General features: G+C 38.9%; 1 protein-coding gene across 1 annotated transcript in view; it reads left to right on the top strand.

Moving 5' to 3' along the window:
- Positions 1-12,506, top strand: part of PDE11A (phosphodiesterase 11A) — a 397,322-nt gene that overhangs the window by 219,095 nt on the left and 165,721 nt on the right. Inside the window, exons 8-9 of the mRNA XM_064586747.1 lie at positions 1,664-1,731; positions 2,466-2,558. Coding sequence (XP_064442817.1) covers positions 1,664-1,731; positions 2,466-2,558 — 161 coding nt within the window. The remainder of the gene's footprint in view (positions 1-1,663; positions 1,732-2,465; positions 2,559-12,506) is intronic.

The raw sequence follows: 12,506 nt of genomic DNA, 5'->3' as shown, positions 1-12,506 counted from the left end.
TTCTTTGCTTCCCTCCAACATTGTCTGTTAAACTGTAGGACACTGCTACTTATCAGAGGATTTAGTATACTGTAAATATTGTCAAGACTTGAACTGTAACAGAATTTTTTTCATCAGTTCGCTTAATTTGCAGAAAAATATTGGTACATTAATGAACATAAAGAATGTTCTAAGAGTTGGGGATTCGAGCCCCTAGTACAAAGTGTTGAATTGCATCATGTATAGTTTTAAGTATATTTAAGTTTAGAGATAAGAGAAAGTGCATAAGAAACACTGTTTCTGTGCTATCTGTTGATGTCCAATGGCAATCTCAAATACGGTCCTAGCTTTCATTCGTAACAGTAAACATCTGTTATTCTTTCCAGATTAAGACTGCAGTTTGCCTATTACACGCTAAAGATTTGTGTTTCATTATATACGTCATTATATGTGTCTTCTAGCATATGATGACTTACTTCCCTAGTGGGAATGTAGGTGTTTTAAAAAACACAGGTATGCTTTAGAATTATGGCTATTTTTTGTTTGTACCAAATGGGGACACAGGAGAATGTTTTTCAAGATTGTTCAGTTTTTCTGGTTAGAGTTGTATGTTTTGAGAGTCTTGCCCCAAAACATCTGGTACAATGCTGGAAATGAACTTTGGAAAGAGGAAGTACATAGGAATTAAGTTTGTTAGAAGTGTGTGTACCCCATCGGTAGAGGGCAGCAGATCTAACTTTGCTTTGAAGGTTAACTGCGCCACAATCCCCCACATTTCTTGAATGTTCACTCCATGTGGAGCAATATGCTTTTTTTTTTTTTTTTTTAAGATTTTATTTATTTTTTTGACAGAGAGAGAGAAAGAGAGAGGGAGAGAGCACAAGCAGGGGAGAGGCAGGCAGAGGGAGAAGCAGGCTCCCTGCGGAGCAAGGAGCCCAATGTGGGACTCGATCCCAGGACTCTGGGATCATGACCTGAGCCGAAGGCAGCTGCCCAACCGACTGAGCCACCCAGGTGCCCCGGAGCAATATGCTTTAAAACATTCAAACATTATCTCATTTCATCTTCATAACCCTCTGAGACAGTGAACATTTTAATCCCCATTTTACAGATGAGGATTTTCAGTGCTAAAAAAGTTAGGTAACTTGTTCAAGGTAACAGCTGATGGTGGCGTTGAAATGTGACCTGAGACAGTGTGACACCAGAGCCCATGTTCTTAATCACAATGTCATCCCGCCTCGCTCAAGCACTGTGTTCCACGGAATTGAAAACATAAAAAATTACATAAATATATGTAGACACACATATGTATATACACACAGTTATTAATACTCAGTGGTATATCTAATTGCATATATGTATATATGAGTGTGTATATTTGTCAGATATATCCGAGTCACTGTGCACAGTCATCTTGAAAACCATTTTCAAGGCATCAGACTGATGCCCATTAGAACTCCAGGCTTCACTGTGACCCGGTTTGGATATCACAGCCTCGAAGATAGACTGTATCGCTGTACCTCAGATCTGTCCCATGGCGACAGCAGGCAGTGGGAAGACCAGGGATTAAACTGAGTGTCTGAAGTTACCTAAGGGAGTCATTGAGTCAGCTGGGCTTTATTATATTATAGTAATACAATGGCCAGTGCTAAAAATGACCACGTCAACCAAACTCTTCCCACAGGAGTGGCTCAAGTGTTAAATAGACTTGACGGGAAAGCTTTTGATGATGCAGATCAACGACTTTTTGAGGTAAGAAAATAAATTTGTGAACCAAAGGCTAGGGCTGAGTCACCAATAGTCTCCTGGTTGCAGCTTGCCAAAATCTGTCAAGAGTATGTCTAAGTCACAAGACCGCCAGCCAGCTCTGCAGCAAGGCCATCTCCTTTCTTGTGTTTTCAAGCTTCCCTTTATTCCAGTCTGTCCTCTAGCTGGAAGGGTTGGCCTTGAACAGGCATCCTTGTAAACTTTGCACCAACAAAGTAGCCAACATGAAAACCCCATGATTATTTTTTCTCTAGGAGAGAATACCTCACAGCTTCTTTACTAACTGGTTCTAGATCTTTCTTCCTCTTAATAACATTTACCTCATGGGTACGCTCACTTGGTTTCCTCACCAAAATATTTTATAGCCTAGCCACTAAAAGAGGGTGCTTTAGTTTAATGGAATGGAAGTAGTAAAACCAGTCCGTGACCTAAATAAATTAAGAACACATTTGGTAAGACTGTAAGTATGTTTTTAAATTTATAGTCATTTCTTCACCATGACATTATGTTAATAATTTTTTCTCATGTGCAATAGGAGCTATAAAGTTGTTACATGACAACAGTAATTAAGAATTTTAATGTGCATATTTCCCCAAGGCCTACCTCTGTGTACAATAAAATTATATTTTCAGACCCATTTCTGATGACTGCTTGCTTTCATATTAGATTATACCAATGAGTTATTGCAATTTTTAATTAGTGGGCTTTCTCTTTCCTAGGCTTTTGTCATCTTCTGTGGCCTGGGCATCAACAACACAATTATGTATGATCAAGTGAAGAAGTCTTGGGCCAAGCAGTCCGTGGCTCTTGATGTAAGTCAGTATTTATGTCCAAATCATATGCTTAAAAGCCCTAATTTTATGAGAGAAAAAAGGTCCTTGTTATGGGACTAATTTCTCAATTTTTAATTACCTATTCATTGGGCTTTAATTATTTTAGAGTCATGTGTTTGAATTTGATGAAAGCCACAGACCCTCTCTAGAACAATGCACCTATGCACACAATTTTGCATACAATTTTGGGGAGTTCACAGATTCCTTGAAGACCATCCATATGTTGCACAGTTAGATATAGATTTTATGTGTTAGGTTTATTAAAAGTGATGATGCAAAAACAATTTGTTAGGATTTATTTAAAATTAAATGCATTTTGAACTTATTTTGAATACGTATAGGTAGTCTGGAAATTCACAACTTTTCTTACCATAGAAGAACCCTTCACTGTGAAGATATGTGACCCAGGTGGGGGAAGCTGCTCCTGTCATTCTCCAACTCCCCCGCCACAAACACGTACACCTCCCACCGAGAACTCCGACCTATTCCCCAGACCTAAACTGCATCTCACCTCAGACTAAGTCCCAAAATAGTTCTCCCTGGATCCCAGCTTGTTTCTTGTCTCAAATGGTATAATGCTCTTTTAAAGTACTAAGACAGTAAACTCTACTTACAACATTAGAACAGAAACTTAAAGATTTAAAAGTATTCTGCTTCAAACCCATCATTTTTTTTTAGCCGCAAGTAGCTATAGCATTTTTTATTATTTAAGTTCAATTAATTAACAAATAACATATTAATACTTTCAGAGGTAGAGGTCAGTGACTCATCAGTCTTATATAATGCCCACTGCTCATTACATCGCATGCCCTCCTTAATGTCCATCCCCCAGTTACTCCATACCCCCACCTCTCTTCCCTCCAGCAACCCTCAGTTTGTTTCCTATGATTAAGACTCTTATGGTTTGTCTCCCTCTCTGATTTCATCTTGTTTTATTTTTTCCTCTCTTCCCTATGATCCTCTGTTTTGTTTCTTAAATTCCACATATGGGTGAGATCATATGATACTTGTCTTTCTCTGTCATTGACTTATTTCTCTTAGCATAATACCCTCTGGTTCCAACCGCGTTGTTGCAAATGGCAAGATTTTATTTTTGTTGATGGCTGAGTAGTATTCCTGTGTGTGTGTGTGTGTGTGTGTGTATGTGATATATATATCACATCTTCTTTATCCACTCATCTGTCGATGGACATCTCGGTTCTTTCCACAGTTGGGCTATTGTGGACATTGCTGCCATAAACATTGGGATGCACGTGCCCCTTCGGATCACTACATTTGTATCTTTGGGGTAAATACCCAGTAGTGCAATTGCTGGGTCGTACGGTAGCTCTCTTTTCAACTTTTTGAGGAATCTCCACACTGTTTTCCAGAATGGCTGCTCCAGCTTGCATTCCCACCAACAGTGTAGGAAGGGTCCCTTTTCTCCGCATCCTTGCCAACATCTGTCATTTCCTGACTTGTTAATTTTAGTCATTCTGACTGGTGTGAGGTGGTATCTCATTGTGGTTTTGATTGGATTTCCCTGATGCCGGCGGATGTCGAACATTTTTTCGTGTGTCTGTTGGCCATCCATATGTTTTCTTTGGAGAAAGGTCTGTTCATGTCTTCTGCCCATTTCTTGATTGGATTATTTGTTCTTTGGGTGTTGAGTTTGATAAGTTCTTTATAGATTTTGGATACTAGCCCTTTATCTGATAAGACATTTGCAAATATCTTCTCCCATTCTGTCAGTTGTCTTTTGGTTTTGTCAACTGTTTGCTTTGCTGTGCAAAAAGCTTTTTATCTTGATGAAGTCCCAATAGTTCATTTTTGCCCTTGCGTCCCTTGTCTTTGGAGACATGTCTAGCAAGAAGTTGCTGCAGCTGAGGTCACAGAGGTTGCTGTCTGTGTTCTCCTCTAGGATTTTGATGGATTCCTGTCTCACATTTAGGTCTTTCAGCCATTTTGAGTCTATTTTTGTGTACAGTGTAAAGAAATGGTCCAGTTTCATTCTTCTGCATGTGGCTGTCCAGTTTTCCCAACACCATTTGTTAAAGAGACTCTTTTTTCCATTGGACATTCTTTCCTGCTTTGTCAAAGATTAGTTGACCATAGAGTTGAGGGTCCATTTCTGGGTTCTCTATTCTGTTCCATTGATCTATGTGTCTGTTTTTGTGCCAGTACCATACTGTCTTGATGATGACAGCTTTGTAATAGAGCTTGAAGTCTGGCATTGTGATGCCACCAGGTTTGGTGTTCTTTTTCAACATTCCTTTGGCTATTCGGGGTTTTTTTGGTTCCATACAAATTTTAGGATTATTTGTTCCAGCTCTGTGAAAAAGGTTGATGGTATTTTGATAGGGATTGCATTGAATGTATAGATTGCTCTAGGTAGCATTGACATTTTAAAAATATTTATTCTTCCAATCCAGGAGCATGGAATGTTTTTCCATTTCTTTGTGTCTTCCTCAATTTCTTTTAGGAGTGTTCTCTAGTTTTCTGGGTACAGATCCTTTGTCTCTTTGGTTAGGTTTATTCCTAGGCATCTTATGGTTTTTGGTAAATTATAAATGGGATCAATTCCTTAATTTCTCTTTCTTCTGTCTCATTGTTAGTGTATAGAAATGCAACTGATTTCTGTGCAGATTTTATATCCTGTCACTTTGCTGAATTCCTGTAAGAGTTCTAGCAATTTTGGGGAGGAGTCTTTTGGGTTTTCCACATAGAGTATCATGTCATCTGCAAAGAGTGAGAGGTTGACTTCTTCTTTGTCAATTCAGATGCCTTTATTTCTTTTTGTTGTCTGATTGCTGAGGCTAAGACTTCTAGTACTATGTTGAACAGCAGTGGTGAGGCTGAACATCCATGCCATGTTCCTGACCTTGGGGAAGAGCTCTCAGTTTTTCCCCATTGAAATGGTATTCACTGTGGGCTTTTTGTATATGGCTTTTATGATACTGACATATTCCCTGTATTCCTACACTGTGAAGAGTTTTAATCAAGAAAGGATGCTGTACTTTGTCAAATGCTTTTTCTGCATCTATTGAGAGGATCATATGGTTCTTGTCCTTTCTTTTATTAATGTATTGTATCATATTGATTGATTTGCAGAATCCCAGCTTGTTTTGACCTAAGACCTATTGTTTTCCCCAACTTCTGTAACTATTATCAAAGATTCTTTTTATATCTGTGAAATACTTATTAAGTAGGGCAGAAAAAATATCACATAATGTCTGACATCATCTAGAACAGCATAATATAATAGATGTGCAATCTTCAAAATATTCTGTGTACCAAGCAAGATATTGGTAGAAAGATAAAACTAAGGGAGAGGATAAGTAGGTAACACAGTCGTACCGGCAGCACTTTGATTTAAGGTTTAAAGACATAAAATTACTTCTTTACCAAAAACTTTTCTACCCTTAATTGAACCATGAACATCCTAGCTCTGTCACCTACCTCAGTTGTGAGAATTAAATGAGATGATACATGAGATTTTAAAACTCCATCAATAAAATTATAGTAATACCAATAATCGCCACATTATTACTTGCAGTAATATGTTTATTCCCGAGAAATCACCATAGATTGTAAGAAAGAAAAGAGGACAGGAATTTTGAACAGCAAATGTCATGACTCTTTCACCATCTTCAAATTTCGACCTCCACAGAGTTGCCTCAGCCAGCTTTAGTTTCTTTAAAAACTTTAGTTTCTGCAACTGTGAAAAGGACACACTATACACTAGTCCCACAAACTCTATTTCATCCTGTCATCTTATACTTCTCGCACAGAACAGCTCCTATACACCCACATTCGAGCTCCTCACCGCCCCCTGGTGGATCTTCATCCCCTTGAGAAGGGAGTAGAATCCGTGGGTTGAAACTAGAGCTGCCATTCACCAATGAGAGGCAGCACTCTCACTGGCACCATGACCTAGTCGCCACCGGACCCCAAGGAGCCACAGTTCCCATTGCCTAGAAAGTACTACCACAGCCACAGTCTCCTCAGCTGTGAAGTGCTCATTTGGGTTCATAGTGAACACCCTCTTGTTTGTGTAACTCAGATACCTTCCATCCTTACACACAAAAATTATTACTGACACTCCCAAATTTCCAGTCCAAGTCTGGGCCTCATGGCAGTCTCACCCTTTCAGAAGTTGCTTGTATGTGTGGTTGTATGTTCTGTGTGCCTCCCCTGTCACAACTCTGGTGTTGCCATCTTGGTTCATCCCTCCCCACTCTGCTCAACTCCTACCTCACTAGATACCAAACTCTGATCTCTAATGATGGGGGGGTGGGGGGGGAATCCATTCCTCACCCAGGAATCCATATGCAAGAATATCTGGAAGGATTTCTTATCTCAGGGCTTTATGAAGACAAAAGATGATTTGTTGAGAGCTACTAAACCCAAACTCTGGAATGAAATCTACATGTATGCATTAACTTTTGAATGAATATATATATATTTTTTAAATTTATGTATTTATAAATACTATAGATGGGTATGAATAATATAATTTTATGTGAATATTTCTATTAAAAGTCTGTATTTATAACCAGCCTATTCCAGTAAAGGATTTAAGCTACTTTATAGGAATGTAAATAATCCAGCAAATATTTTAAGGTAAAATAATAATGATGACTAATAATAATAACAACAGTAACATAACAGAGGAGAGAGAGGACATACAAGCCAGAGGGGACAGAACCACATGCATTGCTATCCTTCTATCATCTCCGTCCTTCATCCCCAAGGACCTGGGATGACCCTCTCCTCTTTTTTTGGTGTGGCTAAGGAAAGATTCCCTACTTGGATCTGGTCAGGTTCTTCTTCTGCTTGTGTTTCATTTTTTACTTATTCTCTTCAGTTTTTTCTGCTTGATCTTGCACAAGAAGATCTTTGTCTAAATGTAGCCTTCCCATTCATATATATGTATATATATGTTCATATTCATATATATATAGGAATTATATATATAATATATACTAAATGTATATTATATATATGTAATCTTTTTGCAGTGTGTTTTTTCACCTGGCAACAAGAATGAAGAAAAGTAATCCATCCCACAGCCCCCAGTGACAATAACAACCCTAGAAGCCTTTCCCTCCCCAGAAAGCGAGCACGCATATTTCATGGCCTGGAGAGGTAATGTGAATACATTTCTTCCGGCATGTTCAGGAGACTCTTGAGAGACAACACAACATTCTCTTGTCTTTTAAGAATCCTTTCTCCCAGACATTTTTATTTTTTTAAGATTTTATTTATTTGAGAGAGAGAGAGCACACGAGCAGGGGAAGGGGCAAAGGGAGAGGAAGAGGTAGACTCCCCACTGAGTGGGAGCCCAAATGCGGGGCTCAATTCCAAGACCCTGAGATCATGACCTGAGCCGAAGGGAGACACTTAACTGACTGAGCCACCCAAGCATCCCCTCCACAGCACCCCAGGCATTTTTAATAAAAATACCACCTTGGTGCATTCTCTGAAAGTAAATATTTTCCCTATTCTCTGGGAAGGCTACTTCTTCTTTTTTTTTTTTTTTTAATTTTATTATGTTACGTTAGTCACCATACAATACATCATTGGTTTTTGATGTGGTGATCCACGATCCATTGTTTTCGTATAACACCCAGTGCTCCATGCAGTACGTGCCCTCCTTAATACCCATCAATGGGCTAACCAATCCCCCCTCGCCCCTCCCCTCTAAAACCCTGTTTGTTTCTCAGAGTCCATAGTCTCTCATGGTTCATCTCTCCCTCCAATTCCCCCCCGCCATTTTTCCCTTCTTTCTTCTAATGTCCTCCATGCTATTCCTTGTTCCACAAATAAGTGAAACCATATGATAATTGACTTTCTCTGCTTGACTTATTTCATTTAGCATAATCTCCTCCAGTCTCATCCATGTTGATGTAAAAGTTGGGTATTCATGCTTTCTGATGGCTGAATAATATTCCATTGTATATATGGACCACATCGTCTTTATCCATTCATCTGTTGAAGGGCATCTCGGCTCTTTCCACAGTTTGGCTATTGCGGACATTGCTGCTATGAACATTGGGGTGCATATGGCCCTTCTTTTCACTACATCTGTGTCTTTGGGGTAAATACCCAGGAATGCAATTACTGGGTCATAGAGTAGCTCTATTTTTAAATTGCTGAGGAACCTCCACACTATTTTCCAAAGTGGCTGTACCAACTTGCATTCCCACCAACAGTGTAAGAGGGTTCTCCTTTCGCCACAACCTCTCCAACATCTGTTGTTTCTTTCCCTGTCCATTTTTGCCATTCTAACTGCTGTAAGGTGGTATCTCAATGTGGTTTTGTTTTGGATTTCCCTGATGGCTAATGATGATGAACATTTTTTCATGTGTCTGTTAGCCGTTTGTTTGTCTTCTTCAGAGAAGTGTCTTTTCATATCTTCTGCCCACTTTTTGACTTGATTATTTGTTTTTTGGGTGTTGAGTTTCAGAAGTTCTTTATAGATCGTGGATACCAGCCCTTTATCTGTAGTGTCATTTGCAAATATCTTCTCCCATTTTGTGGGTTGCCTCTTTATTTTGTTGACTGTTTCCTTTGCTGTGCAGAAGCTTTTTATCTTGATGAAGTCCCAAAAATTCATTTTTGCTTTTGTTTCACTAGCTTTTGGAGATGTATCTTGAAAGAAGTTGCTGTGGGCGATGTCAAAGAGGTTACTGCCTATGTTCTCCTCTAGGATTTGGATGGATTCCTGTCTCACATTGAGGTCTTTCATCCACTTTGCGTTTATCTTTGTGAATGGTGTTAGAGAATGGTCGAGTTTCATTCTTCTGCATGTGGCTGTCCAATTTTCCATTTATTGAAGAGACTATCTTTTTTCCATTGCATGTTCTTTCCTGCTTTGTCAAAGATTATTTGACCACAGAGTGGAGGGTCCATATCTGGGTTCTCCATTCTGTTCCATTGGTCTATATGTCTGTTTTTTTGCCAGTACCATGCTGTCTTGGTGATCACTGCTTTGTAATATAGCTTGAAATCGGGCAGTGTGATGCCCCCAGCTTTGTTTTTCTTTTTCAACATTTCCTTGGCAAATCGGGGTCTTTTCTGATTCCATACAAATTTTAGGATTGTTTGTTCCAGCACTTTGAAAAATGTCATTGGAATTTTGATCGGGATAGCATTGAAGGTATAGATTGCTCTGGGTAGCATACACATTTTAACAATGTTTATCCTTCCGATCCATGAGCATGGAATATTTTTCCATCTTTTTGTGTTTTCTTCAATTTCTTTCATGAGTGTTCTGTAGTTCCTTCAGTATAGATCCTTTACCTCTTTGGTTAGGTTTATTCCGAGGTATCTTATGGTTTTTGGTGCTATTGTAAATGGAATCGTTTCTCTAATTTCTCTTTCTACAGTTGCGTTGTTAGTGTATAAGAAAGCAACTGATTTCTGTGCATTGATTTTGTATCCTGCCACATTACCGAATTGCTGGATGAGTTCTAGTAATTTGGGGATGGAGTCTTTTGGGTTTTCCACATAAAGTATCATGTCGTCTGCGAAAAGAGAGAGTTTGACTTCTTCTTTGCCAATTTGAATACGTTTTATTTCTTTTTGTTGTCTGATTGCTGTGGCTAGGACTTCTAGTACTATGTTGACTATAGTGGCGAGAGTGGGCATCCTTGACTTGTTCCTGATCTTAAGGGAAAGGCTCTCAGCTTTTCCCCATTGAGGATGATATTCGCTGTGTGTTTTTCATAGATGGATTTTATGAACTTGAGGAATGTTCCCTCTATCCCTATACTCTGAAGAGTTTTAATCAGGAAAGGATGCTATATTTTGTCAAATGCTTTTTCTGCATCAATTGAGAGGACCATATGGTTCTTCTCCCTCCTCTTATTAATGTGTTCTATCACATTGATTGATTTGCAAATGTTGAACCACCCTTGTGTCCCGGGGAGAAATCGCACTTGGTCGTGGTGGATGATCCTTTTAATGTATTGTTGGATGCTATTAGCTAGGATTTTGTTGAGGATTTTGGAATCCATATTCATCAGGGATATTGGTCTGAAATTCTCCTTTTTGATGGGGTCTTTTCCTGGTTTGGGGATTAAGGTAATGCTGGCCTCATAGAATGAGTTTGGAAGTTTTCCTTCTGTTTCTATTTTTTGAAACAGCTTCAGGAGAATGGGTATTATTTCTTCTTTGAATGTTTGGTAGAACTCCCCAGGGAATCCATCGGGTCCTGGACTCTTGTTTTTTGGGAGGTTTTTGATCACTGCTTCAATCTTGTTACTGGTTATTGGCCTATTCAGGTTGTCAATTTCTTCCTGTTTCAGTCTTGGCAGCTTATAGATTTCCAGGAAGGCCTCCATTTCATCCAGATTGCTCAGTTTATTGGCATATAGTTGATAATAATTTCTAATAATTGTTTCTATTTCCTTGGTGTTAGTTGTGATCTCTCCTCTTTCATTCATAATTTTATTAATTTGGGTCCTTTCCCTTTTCTTTTGGATAAGTCTGGCCAGTGGTTTATCGATCTTACTAATTCTTTCAAAGAACCAACTTCTAGTTTCGTTGATCTGATCTACTGTGTTTCTGGTTTCTAATTCATTGATTTCTGCTCTAATTTTAATTATTTCTCTTCTAATGCGTGGCATAGGCATCGTTTGTTGCTTTTTCTCTAGTTCTTTAAGGTATAGAGTTAGTTGGTGAATTCGGGATTTTTCTATTTTTTTGAGTGAGGCTTGGATGGCTATGTAGGACCTTAGGACCACCTTTGCAGTATCCTATAGGTTTTGGACCGATGTGTTTTCATTCTCATTGATTTCCACGAATTGTTTAAGTTTTTCTTTGATTTCCTGGTTGACCCAAACATTCTTGAGCAGAGTGGTCTTTAGCTTCCAAGTGTTTGAATTTCTGCCAAATTTTTTCTTATGATTGAGTTCCAGTTTTAAAGCATTGTGGTCTGAGAATATGCAGGGAATAATCTCAATCTTTTGGTATCGGTTGAGACCTGATTTGTGACCCAGTATGTGGTCTATTCTGGAGAAAGTTCCATGTGTGCTTGAGAAGAATGAGTATTCTGTTATTTTAGGGTGGAATGTTCTGTAAATATCTATGAGGTCCATCTGGTCCAATGTATCATTCAAAGCTCTTGTTTCCTTGTTGATTTTCTGCTTAGATGATCTGTCCATTGCTGAGAGTGGAGTATTGAGGTCTCCTACAATTAATGTATTGTTATCAATATGACTCTTTATTTTGGTTAACAGTTGGCTTATGTAGATGGCTGCTCCCATGTTGGGGGCATAGATATTTACAGTTGTTAGATCTTCTTGTTGGATAGACCCTTTAAGAATGATATAGTGTCCTTCTGTGTCTCTAATTACAGACTTTTGTTTAAAATCTAATTTGTCTGATATAAGAATTGCTACCCCAGCTTTCTTTCGAGGTCCGCTGGCATGGAAGATGGATCTCCATCCCTTCACTTTCAGTCTGGATGTATCTTTAGGTTCAAAGTGAGTCTCTTGTAGACAGCATATGGGTGGGTCCTGTCTTTTTATCCAATCTGCAACCCTGTGCCGTTTTATGGGAACATTTAGGCCATTCATGTTGAGAGTGATTATTGAAAGATATGCATTAATTGTCATCATGTTGCCTGTGAAGATGTTGGTTTTATAGATTGTCCCTGTAAATTTCTGTTGTATATCACTCTTGGGGTCTTTCTCCTTTTATAGAACCCCCCTTAGTATTTCTTTCAGGGCCGGCTTAGTGGTCACATATTTTTTCAGTTTCTGCCGGTCATGGAAGCTCTGCATCTCTCCATCCATTCTAAATGAAAGCCTTGCCAGATAAAGTATTCTTGGCTGCACGTTCTTCTCATTTAGTACCCTGAATATGTCTTGCCAGGCCTTTCTGGCTTGCCAGGTCTCTGTGGATAGGTCTGATGTTATTCCGATGTTCCTCCCTCTGTAC

This window comes from Mirounga angustirostris, unplaced genomic scaffold, assembly GCF_029215605.1.
Source record: "Mirounga angustirostris isolate CCGP_5_RB_7025 unplaced genomic scaffold, mMirAng1.0.hap1 SCAF_3, whole genome shotgun sequence".
Classification (NCBI taxonomy): domain Eukaryota; kingdom Metazoa; phylum Chordata; class Mammalia; order Carnivora; family Phocidae; genus Mirounga; species Mirounga angustirostris.
Note: the sequence above shows the minus strand (reverse complement) of the source record. Positions and strands in the feature narration are given on the sequence as shown.